We start from the raw sequence: 13,291 nt of genomic DNA, 5'->3' as shown, positions 1-13,291 counted from the left end.
AAGTCCACATGGAGTAAGGATAATTTATGAGATGCTTCCCTCTACACACATGTAGTAGAACAACAGCAGCACAGGTGTTATTATCTGTATACTAACCATAGTCCTAACCATGCTCACCCTTCTACTTATTTCTGCCCACAGTAAGTATGCTGGGGGGCCCTTTGGGTTCTGAGAACCTCCGAGATGTGGTTAATGGTTGCTATCCTGTAGTTACTCCATGCTGCATTATTATGATGGGCTGCGCCCTTCCTGTAGCTTTACTTCCATTGCTGTCCTTAAACACTTGCAAAATCACAGCAAAAGCAGTACAAGATACTCCCAGTATGCCCATCTGGCTTAAATGACTTCATTTTGACCTCACAGCAAAGGAATAAAAGAAGGGAACTATGGTTCCTTGGGTTATACAGCAGTATCACATCCTTCCTTAATAAATGCAATTTTCCTTTATGGGAAAGCTTCATCACAACCAACAACATATAAAATTTAAACCTCACACTTCGAAAAAAAAGTAGTTTTGGGGGCATTTTTTTAATTTAAAAAAATGCATAAACATGCGTAGATGTCCTAACACGGGCAAAGGGTCTACTTCTATCAAGTGCCACGGACTTGTAGTTGCCATTTCCTGCAGCAGCACGTTGGAGATGCTGAACACTAGAAAAAACTCAGCTTCATAACACTGTATGCTTCTTAACAGTGCTTCTTACCCATCAAACCACTCAATCCCACAAGACTGCACGTGCCAGCTATTCCCAGTCATTTGGACCTGATTGCTGTATTTAGACTTTATGCTGTTGTGCTTGGGCTTGAGGCACGACATCAAGGTGCTGGTTGCAGCTTTTTGATTCTTCCCTGCACATTCCTAATGCACGGAAGAGCTGTGAAGACTCAACATTTAATTTGCACCCTTGAGATTTAGAGAAAAAGAGCTTTAACCTAGCTGGAGGGAATTCTCCAGCAGCAGCCTCTAAGTACTTTACATTGACTGCACACTGTTTAACCTGTTCACAGAGTGAACATTCTAGACCTGAGAACCTGGGTCAGGTCTGTACTTACAGTAGAGCACACACTCTGAGCCTGGTTCCTCTTCATGCTAACTGGCACTTTTTGCACAGGCAAATGACATTTGCACCTTTCTCTTTAAAATACAAACGAAGGGCAAGGGAGCTCCAGAGTAACTGATGATCAGTCCCATTAGTCCCAGTTTAAAAACAACAGCTTCAACGAGTGAAAAAATGTGAGCCTTGTAAATCAACATCCCCATAGTCTTTCAGCAGCTGTAGCCTCAGCTATAACTTCTGACATTACCCAAGGCATTTATACCGGGTTCCGGAGAGCAGAGTAGAAAACGAGTCAGATGAAGATTATATTGCAAAATTACCCTATCCATCTCATGCATACCAGAAGATGGCTAGCTGGACAACACGAGTATTTAAAATGTTCATCATGTGAGAAACAAACAGATGCTTCATGGTGAGGTGAATGTCACTCAGGGAAAACCAATTGGTGTTTTAGTTGGTCAGACCAGCCCCTAGGCTTGTGTGTGCTTTACTATTTCCCCTGGCTGTCCTCATCAGATACTCAGGTAAAGTAGGCATGCGTAGAGCAAGTGATGCCCTACTCCTGAGACACATCTAGCCATCTGAGATGAAGGTTGTATCCCCACCCATTTATTTAATAGCCTGGTTTTGGCGTTCACAACATCTTGGGGTAGTGAGCCCCAGGATTTGATTATTTCTTGCGTGAAAAAGTACTTTCTTTTATTAGTTATAAAATTTGTGCCCTTTTTCATGCAGTTCTTCCTGCAGACCTCTGTCACATTCTTTCTCAGTTATTTCTGTCTCATCCTGAGGTTTAATTCTCTCATATGGGAGTCATTTGGTATTTCTAATCGTCCTTCAAGGTTTTCTCTCTCTGAAAAGCACATTGAATTTCAACCAGAGACAGGTGGTCAAAGCAGGTGACAGTGCTCCTAATGAGAACTGTTATTGAGGGACTGTGCAGCTGCAGCTTCTGAATGGTGTAAACACACTGTGCCTTGTAGAGCACTTTGCAATAATTTAGCCACCTGGTGAGAAAATCTGAACAATTTTGGCAGGGTCAGCATTCAGAAGAAAAAGTAACTTTCCCATCATGTGTAGATAAAGCAGGCTGATATTTGCTACTACCTGGATGTACGGAAGTAATTAGAGTATAAGAAAGTGCAAATTCCCTGTGAGAAAGGAATGTGAATATAATGCTTGTCATTTCCAAGGGCTGATTCCTGCCTTTGATAAGCTGTATTTAAGTGTTGTCAGGGGCAGCTCTTAGTAATTCAGAGTACTATGGCCTGTGAAGTGTAATGGGTGAAGAAAGAGAGTGGCCTAATGTACTGGAATATGGAGCTGTGTTCCCAGTGTTCTCATTGTGTGCTCTTGCTGCAACCAGCAGCTCTTCTTCCAATGCTGGAAACTCCATGTAAAGCAAGAAAAGAAGCTTTGTCTTTAACTTGATTGAAAAAGATTACTGAGAGTCAGGCAGATTGTGATATTTGAGTAATGCTAACAGAATAGTGGAAAACCGAAGTGCTAGACTGGGAGTTATAGTTGCAAGTAAGTGTGGCGTGATAGAAAGCAGTGATCTCTACCATGCACCCGATGAATGGCATTTGTTCAAATGTTCATGGCTCCTGAAGTTTTCTCTGAAGTTGACAAGAAAATATTTTTCCTCTAGTAGGCCGAACTTAGCACATGGGTTACACATATAAAAGCCCAAATTCAGCAGAGCCTTTAGGATCTCCCACATTTCAGTATGAAAGTGAGAGACTAAATGTATGGATGGATGCATTTTAACAGACTCAGCTTTAATTCCTTTCATTATTTTCCATTTAAAACATGTCAGTCAGGTTATTAGTAATTAATTAAAGCAAAAGAAAAAAAGAAGGAAGAGATGAGGTTAAAAATTTAGGCTGAAAATCCTCTGCAATATCTGTGTATGTAATATTTACAGGGACAAGTATGAAACCAGATTCATTCACAAATGACTCACAAGCAAAGAAATGGGACAAATTCCCCACTAATATCACTTTAACTAATACCACATTTTTAGTCTTATTTTTACCCTCTCAAAGGCTAGAAAAACTCAAGAAAACTCACTTTTGAATGTAATTGAAACATATATTAAGGACAAGTAGTACCGAGGAAAAGTAAATCCTAATAAATCGTTTCATTTTTTTCAGACAAAGTACCATTATTTGGCATAACTATAATAACCGCAGGCAAAAACAATTGCCCAGATACTTCAAGCATCTGTCAGCCTTGTCTGCTCCATCACAGACACTGCCACAAAGTCTCATTGAAAATAATATCACCCAGAACAAAACCCACTCAAAGACAGCTTAAGATTCATCTCCTTTGATCCTTTTTTTTTTCTTCTTTTTTTTTTTCCATTTGGAGTCTAGTGGTAAATTTAAAGCCCCACTTCTAACTTAGCACTGGATAAGGGAAGCTTTTTTGACTGAGTTAAGGGCTTGTGAAAGTGAAAGACATTAACTGTTTTCTTAATAAATGCAGACAATGAGGATAGTCTTGAACAACAACAGCAAAGTCACTGTTCTGATCTCGGACTTGAATGCTGTCATCGATCAGGGATTGCTGGATGTGCCTGGAAACCTCTTTCAAAAGAAGTATGGAAATCCAGATGAACTACAGTACAACATAGAAATCAAATGTAATTTTTTCTACATTTTTCTATCCATTTAAGCCTCTGCCTGACGTTGTTAAAGCTCTAGCATGTTTATTCATGGCATCTGCCCTACTGGGAATTACAGCCTTTCAGTAACCCTAAGTACTGGAAAAGAGCCAATAAAATTGAGAATGGAGCACGCAGTTATATCCGTTTAATTTCAAAGGTTAAGAATGAAAGGCTTTGATTCTCTCTTAATGCCTTCTATGGTGGCGGGAGTGGGTTTTGTGCTCCCAAACGACACATCTTCCAAAAGAAGGCTGATAAACAGGCACACTCACATTTTATGATTTGCTTTGATAAAAAGGAGTTTTCTAGAATTATGTTTTGCATTTTCTCCCGTTATTAATTGCAGTGCACAAAATCACCTCCTGTGGCCAGATTTTACACACTGTATGCTGAACTGGATGAAGACCTTTCAGCTTTCACATCTTTTTTGCTCTATTAGGGCCTGCAGAATTGATGCTGTGCTGTAAATACTAAAACACATGGTTTGCATGCAGCCATGACATGATACATTTGCCAGTCTACCGAAAAGCTATGGGAACATAATGGCGAGTTAATTCTAATATTAACAGACTGCCATTTAAATCATTAGCAAGAAATGGGTAAGATGGACCGTCTGTGCTTAGAGCTGATGGAGGAATCCTCAGCTCTTTGTTCCTGGCCCGCCGCAGGCGTGCTCCCTGACAGGGGATGCACCACCACCTGCCTGTGATGGCTTTTGGCAGGAATAATAATTCTCTTTGTTCATAGAGCCATCAAGAGAACCATCTGAATAATGTTGAGATGAGACTTAAAAGCAATGCACAGGAGTTTTTTATTACATTCACTCTTTTTATTAATTATTATCTTTTCAGAGGTGGATTTATTGCATTCTCAGTTTCCACTCCTTTTCCAAATTGTTATTAATAATAAACAAAGCTTACAGACCCTATGTATATGTTTTCTGACAGTAAGACCTGTTAGCTAGAAGGATATAGATTCAGAGAGGTACAGACATGATGCAGCTTGTGGCACAGAGTGGTAGCCTCTAATCTTTTGGGGGAACATCTGCTCTGCTTTTTGGTAATACTATATATATTTCCATAGAATGCTATGGAATATCTGTAATTATTGTTTTAAAACAATTCCCTCCTGCACAACAGATTTTTCTTTTTCAACCATGTAGAAGCTCAGATAAGAAATTTGGTATTGCATATAACCATTTTTCAGCTTGCACTTGTGCAAAGTTTACTCTTCCCACTTTGGCCATGATAATTATGTCAGTGCAGACACAGTAGTAATGGCAATGGGGACAGAAAACATGCATACCGGGGTCCTAAGGGAACTGGCTGATGTGGTTGCTGAGCTGTTCTCCGTCATATTTGAAAAGCCATGGCTGACAGGTGAATTTCTTGGTGACTGGAAAAAGGGAAACCTCACTCCCATTTATAAGAAAGGGAGGAAGGATGACCTAGGGAACTAAAGGCCAGTAAGCCTGACCTCTGTACCTGGGAACATGATCTGGGAACAGATCTATGGCTCTATGTCCAAGTGGAGGCCAGTAATGTGTGGTATACCTCAGGAGTCCATATTGGGATCAATAGTCTTTAACATCCTCGTTAATGACATAGACAGTGGGATTGAGTGCACACTGAGCAATCAAGCTGAGTGGTGCAGTTGATACAGCAGAGAAAGGGACACATCCAGAGGGACCTTGATAAACTCAAAACCTAATTGTGTTCAACAAAACAAAGCGCAAGGTTTTGCACTTGTGTTGGAGGAATCTCAGATATGTATACAGATTGAGAGAACTCCTTGAGAGTAGCCCTGCTGAGAAGGGGCCATGGTAGATGAAAAACTGAACATGAGCCAGCAGTGTGTGCTTGCAGCCTGGAAAGCCAACTGTATCCTGGGCTGCATCAGAAGAGGGGTGATTGTCCCCCTCTACTCTCCCTTCATGAGGCTCATCAGGAGTATAACATCCAGCTCTGGGGCCTTCAACACAGGAAAAATGTCAGGCTTTTGGAGAGAGTCCAGAGGAAGGTCACAAAGATGATCACAGGGCTGGAGCAGCTCTCCTGTGAAGACAAGTTGAAGGAGCTGGTCTTGTTCAGTCTGGAGAAGAGAAGACTGCAGGGAGACCTCTTTACAGCCTTCCTGTATTTAAAGGGAGATCATAAACATGAGGGAAAACAACTTTTTACATGATAAGACAAGGGGGAAAACTAAAGGAAGGAAGATTTAGGTTAGATATTTGAGGAAGTTTTTCACTGAGAGAGTGGTGAGGTGTTGGAACATTTTGCCCAGAGAGGCTGTGGATGCCCCATCCACAAGGATGGTGCTCAGTGCCAGGTGGGGTGAGGCCCTGAGCAGCCTGATCTACTTGATCTAGCAGTTAGCAATTCTGCCTGAAGCAGAGGGGTTGGAATTTGATGTTTCTTGAGGTCCCTCCCAACCCAAGCCATTCTGTGATACCATGATTCTATGATTCTATAACATAAACTTGAATTCTGACTAATTTCTAAGTAATTGCGCAGTTGCACTAATCAAAATGCTATAAACAGAGGTCTTAATATATTTAAAGCCAAATATAACAGAAAAAAAAAAAAAGCTAGAAATGGCAGCAAGCCAGTCACTTGATCTCGCTTCTATATTTCACAGGTTTGAATGACCTATTATCTTCGCTGGCACACTCTACAGATATTCGAGTTCTCCTAAGCTGTATATCTTCAAATCTTCAGGCTTTTGTCATTCAGGTATAAAATTAATTTAACAATTTTAGAAAAGGAAGAGTGATCACACCATTTATCCCTCTACACTCTGTCAAAAGTTTGCAAGAGCTACATTATATACTAGCAACATGACCAGACTGCAGATTTGCATAAATACAATTTATGCATGCTGCAGAAAAAGGGAGAATTAATTGGCATACAAAAATTCCATCTGTGCGAACAACTACAAATGTATTTCTATGCATATATCCACTTCAGTGATTACAGTATTTGGTCTCATTTTGTAGATGTACTCTGTAACACTGCCTTATAAATCAAGATCTCTAAGAAAAATGTCCATATAAATAAAGAGAACACTTAATGACTCCTGGGATTGTTGATTTATGAAACTGTTGATTTTCAGCAGGTTGTAGGAGAGTGAGAAATGCTAGAGCAGTGGTCCTATCTCTCATGAAAGATTCAAGTGTGACCATCTTTGCGTATAGACTTCTCCCTAAGTTACCAATTCTTGCACCCCTTGTCCATCAGTGATCCAGAGCTAGTGGTAGTTTGATAGCAGCACTGCATTCTGTTGGTTGGACAGGCCAATGAATCTGGGGCTGGAGGGTAGTTAAATTCTTTTTTTTAATTTATTTTTCTGAAGAAGCAGGATAAACTGTACTTACTTCTTCAGCTTTTTTTCCTAATATTTTGAGTGGGTTTTATAATTTGAAATAGCATTTTGCAGTTCTGTGGTGCCTTCATCTCACAGAACCCTTAGCTGCAGAGAAGATGGAGGTTCACAGTTATAGGGTGTAAGGCAATAGCCACAGCAAAGGAAAAATTCAAAAGATTAAAAAGCAAACATGAGGACAGTCAAACACATGAAGAAGTTACCCAGAAGGGTGGAGAATACCTCAGAGACATTCAGAACTTGACTGGAAAAGACCTGAAAAAAGATGACATACAAAGATCCCTTTCAACCTAAATTATTTTAACTTAATTTTCCATCTTTGTATGCCGTCTGTGCAGGAAAATAGTCCACAACACAACAAGGGAGTCTTTTAACCGGCTTCATCATAAAGCATCTTTTTTTTTTCTCTGTTTGCAGCCAAGCAGGAATAAACAGGAGTTTATAAAACTGGCAGCTGATTTCCAGTTGAGATGGAACTTCCTATTGAGCACAGTAAGCAAGGCGATGACACTCAACTATGCAGACAGTTTTGGTAAGTGAGAGCTTTGTGCCTGTCATCTCATGTGACCTGAGATGGCAGAGGGACCTGATCATTTCAGCTGACATCAGTCAAGCTACAGTCCAAATGAGCATCACCTCTCTAGGATGAGCACAAGGGAGAAAGGGAGAAAGATGCAGCTGGAGATGGCAGAGGAGCAGGACTCCCTGTTTTGGTAGAGGCTATCATTTAAGGTGAAACAGATAACAGCATCCTTAGATGCAAATCTCTCTTCATCCCCATTGCAGGAACTCCATCAGGAAGGGGTGATAGAGAGCTGGGGCACCAGCAGCCCTATCCATAATAATTGCATATATCTCAGGTGGTAGCTTCCAGATTCCCATATTCTTTCTGTATAATACAGTAACAGCAGATCCAAACACTTGTCAAAAACGCAGTTAGTTCTTCCTAGAGAACGGATAGGCTCCTTTCCTTTGCTTATGCCTTTTAGACTGACTGAAAACTAATCACTCCTTCAGCTGGATGTGTTTTGTCTCTGTTGTAGTGCTCAGAGCTGTCTAGCACCAAATCCAACACACACTAGTGCAAAGCAGAAGTGAGGGGCCTTTGCAGTCGCATTTACTGAAAATGCCTTGAAGTGGTACCACTGTGTCTTGAAACAACTGTTCCTCTTCTATACTGCATCAAACCTAACTTCCTTTCTCTTTCTTTGTAAGACCTTTCAGAGGCTATCTGTCTTTTATTTATTCTGGAGCAATGCACTGTCTCCTCAGAGTAACATCTCAACCCAGACTACCATCTCAACCCAGAACTACCTTTCAGACTTTCAAAGAAGCACCTTCATAATTTTTTGTGTTCTGTTGGAGGGAGCTTCACACCAACAGCCAAAAAACCCTCATTATCTTCTTAGACATTCCCCTTCAAAGCTTAGGGCTTTGTGTTTCCTACAAAGACATAACAAAGGGGTATGCTAAGGTTGCTGCCTTTTATATTTTTCAGCATTCTTTCCCTGTTACTGACTGTGCTTGTGTATATACATGCACAGCCCTTTTCTGCATCTAGCTGTTACCTTTTGCCTCATAATTAGGTTGCAAACTCCCTGGAGCAGGATTGGAGGTTGGCTCTCTGACTACACAGAATACAGCACAGTCGGGTCCCTTGTCCATGGCCGGCTGCATCAAAGTAATAATAATCACATCTATCTCTGCAGAAGTGTTCTGCACAAAACTCCTCAAAGTTAGATGCAATGTTTTGTGTCATGAGTGAAAATTGTGAACGAATTCCAAGAACAGCACAGGATGCTCAGTGTTTATTAAAATTGCCAATGATGATGAAATCCTCTTCCCACCTCAAGAAGAGCTTAATGAATCGCCTCCCTGTTCTTTAGTTGCTAATGGCTGGGGACACAATTAATACCATCTGATGTAAAGCATCCTATCCTCTGCTGAGCCCTTCTTAAACTAGTTACAAACAATATTTTCATCTCACATTATACAGTCTTATTACTGTACTTCATTAACACTGAGATTTAATTCATTTTCACATGACAGAGTTTTTAAAATGTCTTTTAATCTTTCTCTGTGATGTTCCAATTAAATTGGTCATTATTATCTTCTTTCCTAAAACCATTCGTTCCTTTAGATGTTGGGTTATATGATGTAACAATGTCCCATCTCTCCCAGGTCTCTATTCCCACATTTCTATTTGAAGCCTTAGTGGTCAAGGCTTAGTTATTTTAACAAGCCATTCTGCACTCAGGCCATTGCTTTTCATAAACGTCTTAAATCTCAGCATTTCATACAGAAATGGTGGGGATCCTGCAAGTCAAAATATGCTGCATCCACTGAGGTTTCACAATTACTTAGGAAAAATGTAGAATTTTTGGTAAATGTGTGTCATGTTAATGCAGCATTCATCCCCACAACGTAAGTCACATACCAGAAACCAAATACAAAGTCACTTCTGGCTGGGGGTTTTTGCTTGAAACTTAGCATTTCTGACACACATAAGTTACTTCTGAACTCAGGATTGTCTTCTGCCCTATTCCAACTTGGCCTCCTCATGGATGATGCTCAAGTGCAATCAAAGGAGCCTGCAGTTAGTCCCCTGTAAGGCTGAAAGGAGTAACAGCAATCAGGGCACGTGAAGTCATGGGACTTCATGGCATTAAAAAACATGGTTTACTGATGGGACTCTGTAGGTCTGGTTGATAGTTGAGCTTGACGATCTTGAAGATCTTCTCCAACCCAGTTAATTCCATAATTCTATGCTAGAGCTCTTCTATTAACACCTCCTTTCCAGAATATGTGTGTCTACTTATCTCAGACACAAAACCAGCTGATACACCTTCATTTTCTTTATTAGTATCTCCTCTGAGGTGTTCAGGGGAGTATAGCCAAGCCATGGTGGCTGGACAGTCACCTACATATATACTGTAAGTACTTCCAACCACAGGTACAAGTCAAAACTCGGTGACCTCCATGAGTCCTTTTGGCTTTTGGCAACTATAACTTGGTATTTTGGCATACCCAGCTACAAGGTAGGCCATTTAATGTCATAGGTTTGGAACAAACTGAAATCTGTAGGAGGGTTAGCTTGGGAAGAGGTTGAATAATTTATCTGAGTTAGGGGGAAATGCAGACAATGCATGCTAGTTAACAGGCCTTATAAGGGCAGTGAATCTGGGGGATGAACTTGAATAGAAAAGTGAATAAACACAAGCACATTTTTCTCTATTGGTAAAATTTGGGAAAAGGCTTTTGTTTATGTTTAAAATCCATAGTCAGTGCCCTTTTGCTGTGGTGGTTGGAGGTAGGTCGTTATGCAAGCATTATTTGATGAGTGCTAGTTGGCTACTTTGTCTAGCCCATCACTACAATGAAGCTCTTCAAAAAAAAGAACAAATCAGGAAGGTATGCAAATTAAAAGGTTGCTACAACTACTTCTGGTTTTCTTTAAATTTAGGATCCTGGCATTTGTTTAATTTGCTACTCTTGGACTACGTTGCTCACATCTTCCAGTCCTATATAGAGGAGGAAGAAGAGGGAGAAGAAAGTTTTTGTGTCACACAGCAAAGCGACCAGCCTGTTCTGTGGGTTTATGAGCCCACCTACTTTGGGGGCTACTTTGCAGAGGAGGAACCTCAAGCAGAAGCTCCTCAGTCAACTCTCATAAGTTTGATGCTGAACCAGAGCGACATCAGATTAAGCAACGTATATTCAGAGTTCTGAGTTTTTTGGGGGAGAAAGCCACAGAAATCAAGGTGAGATAAAATATTAGCTCTGAAGAAAAATTTAAAAAAAAAAAGAAAAAAGAAAAGGAAGTTGTGGAAATCGGGAGAGGTGCAGACTTTGTAGTTTTTTCTGTGTGAAGTAGAACTAATGAAATCCAGGTTTGCATGGAGCTATGTCCACTGTCATCCACACCTCAAGCCAAAAGCCATCCTCCCACAATCCCTGTTAATGGATTATTCATATATAACTTCATATTGCCTATCTAACTTCATAGAACTTCATATTGCCTACCTCCCACTCACCCCATTCTTCCTTCATTCTTCCTTCATTTTCCAGAAGTCTTTCATCTTTTTGTTAGGTTCCCCAAGTATCATCTAAGCAAGAGCAACCTTATTCTGCTGGTTTGGCACAGCTCAGGGGTTAGCAGTCCAAATGGTATTTACTGATCAGAAGAGAAAGCACATAGTGTAGCCTTCTCTCACTGCTGGGAGCACTGAGAGACTCTCTTTCCTTCACCTAGCTATTAATTTTATCAAAGATGCTGAAGTGTGAAACACTTCGAATCTTTCTGCTGTGCCAGACTTTCTTGCAGTCAGTCCCCTGGTTTCAATTAGCAGCATAACGGGTGACAGGCCAGGTATAAAACGAAATTTCTGAGTCTTCTTAGGACACAAAGCTAAATCTTAGGATATATCGGAACACAGCTCAAGCCTTTTTGGTTAATACAAGTGATATATTCATCACTTGTACATTCAGCTGTTTTCAGATTTCTTAAGACTCAGAGAACACTGTGTTTTCTAGAACACGGAAAAGAACAAATGTCAGTGGCACCAAGATTAATAAGGAAATAACATTTTTGAGGTGATCATGCTGTTGTTATTCTACTGCTTATCCTGCACCTCCCAGGATGTATTCAGCTTCCATAAACTAGGACCAGGAGTGGAAATCAACTGTTTTAAAAAATATCTTTATTAGTTATAAGGACTCTTGGAAGACACTTGCTTTTAAATATGAGATATGCTAAAACTACTTCAGTAATGAAAATCAGAGGGAGAAAGGCACAAGGGGGAAAAAAAATGATTTGCATACGTCATGGGCAAGTTGGATAGATATTTTCATTTTTGAAATGCAATATAATGAGCTATCCTCCCATGCCACCTTAAGTTCAAAAACAAACTGATCTGGATGCAGATATGGCCAAGGAATCCCTAAACCACCAATGGTCAAAAATTAGGAGATAAACCAGTAGAAAGCCTATTCAATATCTACCCTGCTTTCTGTATTCTTTCACTGTTCTGCCCTTTGGGGCTTTTGTGTGGCCTCTACAACAACTACAGTGCTCTTATGCAAGTGACAACAAAGATTTGACCCTGGTTTTGCTTTACATAAGTGATATGCCTACAAACAAATGTGTAATTTTTGCATATTTTGTACATGACCTCAAGAATAGAGCAAGGCTGGTTAGAGTGAGGGATGAGCAGTGCCAAAGTAAGAGCAAATGACTACAAAACCCAAAATGGGGAGTAGCATGACTTGTCAAGGTATCAAGGACGAAAGGAAAAAGTGAAGGATGGAGAAAGTATAGGAAGAGCTTAGAGAGGAAAATCTTGCCAACTAAAGGACCTGAAACTCTGGGTTCCATCAGTCCATGTGCAAGATGCTGATAGTGGAATGAAAAACAGCGCCCAGTAAGAGCCTGCTAATGCTGTGCCTCAAGTGTCTGCAGCTAGTGAAGGAGATGAAAAACTGGAACCTGCAGCTCAGAAGGGTTTCAGGAGCTGTGATAGAGTGGGTGAGTATTTCTGGCACTGGTGTCCTTCGAATGGGTGGTAGCTCCCACCTCAGCCATTGCAGGCTCTCTCTCCTTGGGTGTCATACTAACTCCACAGATTGATGAAAAATGCAATTCCGAATCATGTCCACCACCCACCACTTTGCTCATATTACCATATTTGCAGACCCCCAAACTAGATACCCTGTAGATTCCTGTCGCAAAAGAGTTTGTCTTCTGTGACTTTGGATCACCTTCCCATTCTCCTAGGCAGCCATCTGTCCCTGCTCCTACTAATTCCCCTTCAGCCAGAACCTGTATACAAACCCACAGCAGCCTGAACAGCATCCAGCAGCCAAGATGCTGTCTCCTGGATGGTATTTCAGCTGCATGACTTACCGCTCTGTGTATCAAGGGTGTGCTTTGTATTTTTTTCCTTTAAATCCTTCCCCTCACACAGCCTCTTCAGATCTCTTAGGCCTGGTGTCTCTCTGTATCTCCCATCCTCCACTTCATCCTCTGCCAACAACACCAACCTCCGTATCTTTTTCATCTTGTCCCACAGAGCATTTCTGTGCCTTCTCTACAGCCTGTTATGCTCGGGAAAAATCTGTTCATCGCACCTCCACCCGCATCTCATTGAAATTAGTGCTAAAAACTCAGTTCTGCTGTGAAACC

General features: G+C 40.8%; 1 protein-coding gene across 1 annotated transcript in view; it reads left to right on the top strand.

Annotated features, from left to right (window-relative positions):
- Positions 1-13,291, top strand: part of RFX8 (regulatory factor X8) — a 32,202-nt gene that overhangs the window by 17,346 nt on the left and 1,565 nt on the right. The window contains exons 12-15 of the mRNA XM_031605200.2: positions 3,549-3,705; positions 6,367-6,461; positions 7,528-7,642; positions 10,574-10,871. Of these exons, the coding sequence (XP_031461060.2) occupies positions 3,549-3,705; positions 6,367-6,461; positions 7,528-7,642; positions 10,574-10,839 (633 nt within the window). The 3' untranslated portion in view covers positions 10,840-10,871. The remainder of the gene's footprint in view (positions 1-3,548; positions 3,706-6,366; positions 6,462-7,527; positions 7,643-10,573; positions 10,872-13,291) is intronic.

The sequence above is a fragment of the Phasianus colchicus genome, chromosome 1, assembly GCF_987193195.1.
Source record: "Phasianus colchicus chromosome 1, bPhaCol1.hap1.1, whole genome shotgun sequence".
Lineage (NCBI taxonomy): Eukaryota > Metazoa > Chordata > Aves > Galliformes > Phasianidae > Phasianus > Phasianus colchicus.
The sequence above is the reverse complement of the archived record's forward strand: the minus strand, read 5'-3'. Positions and strand labels throughout refer to the sequence as shown.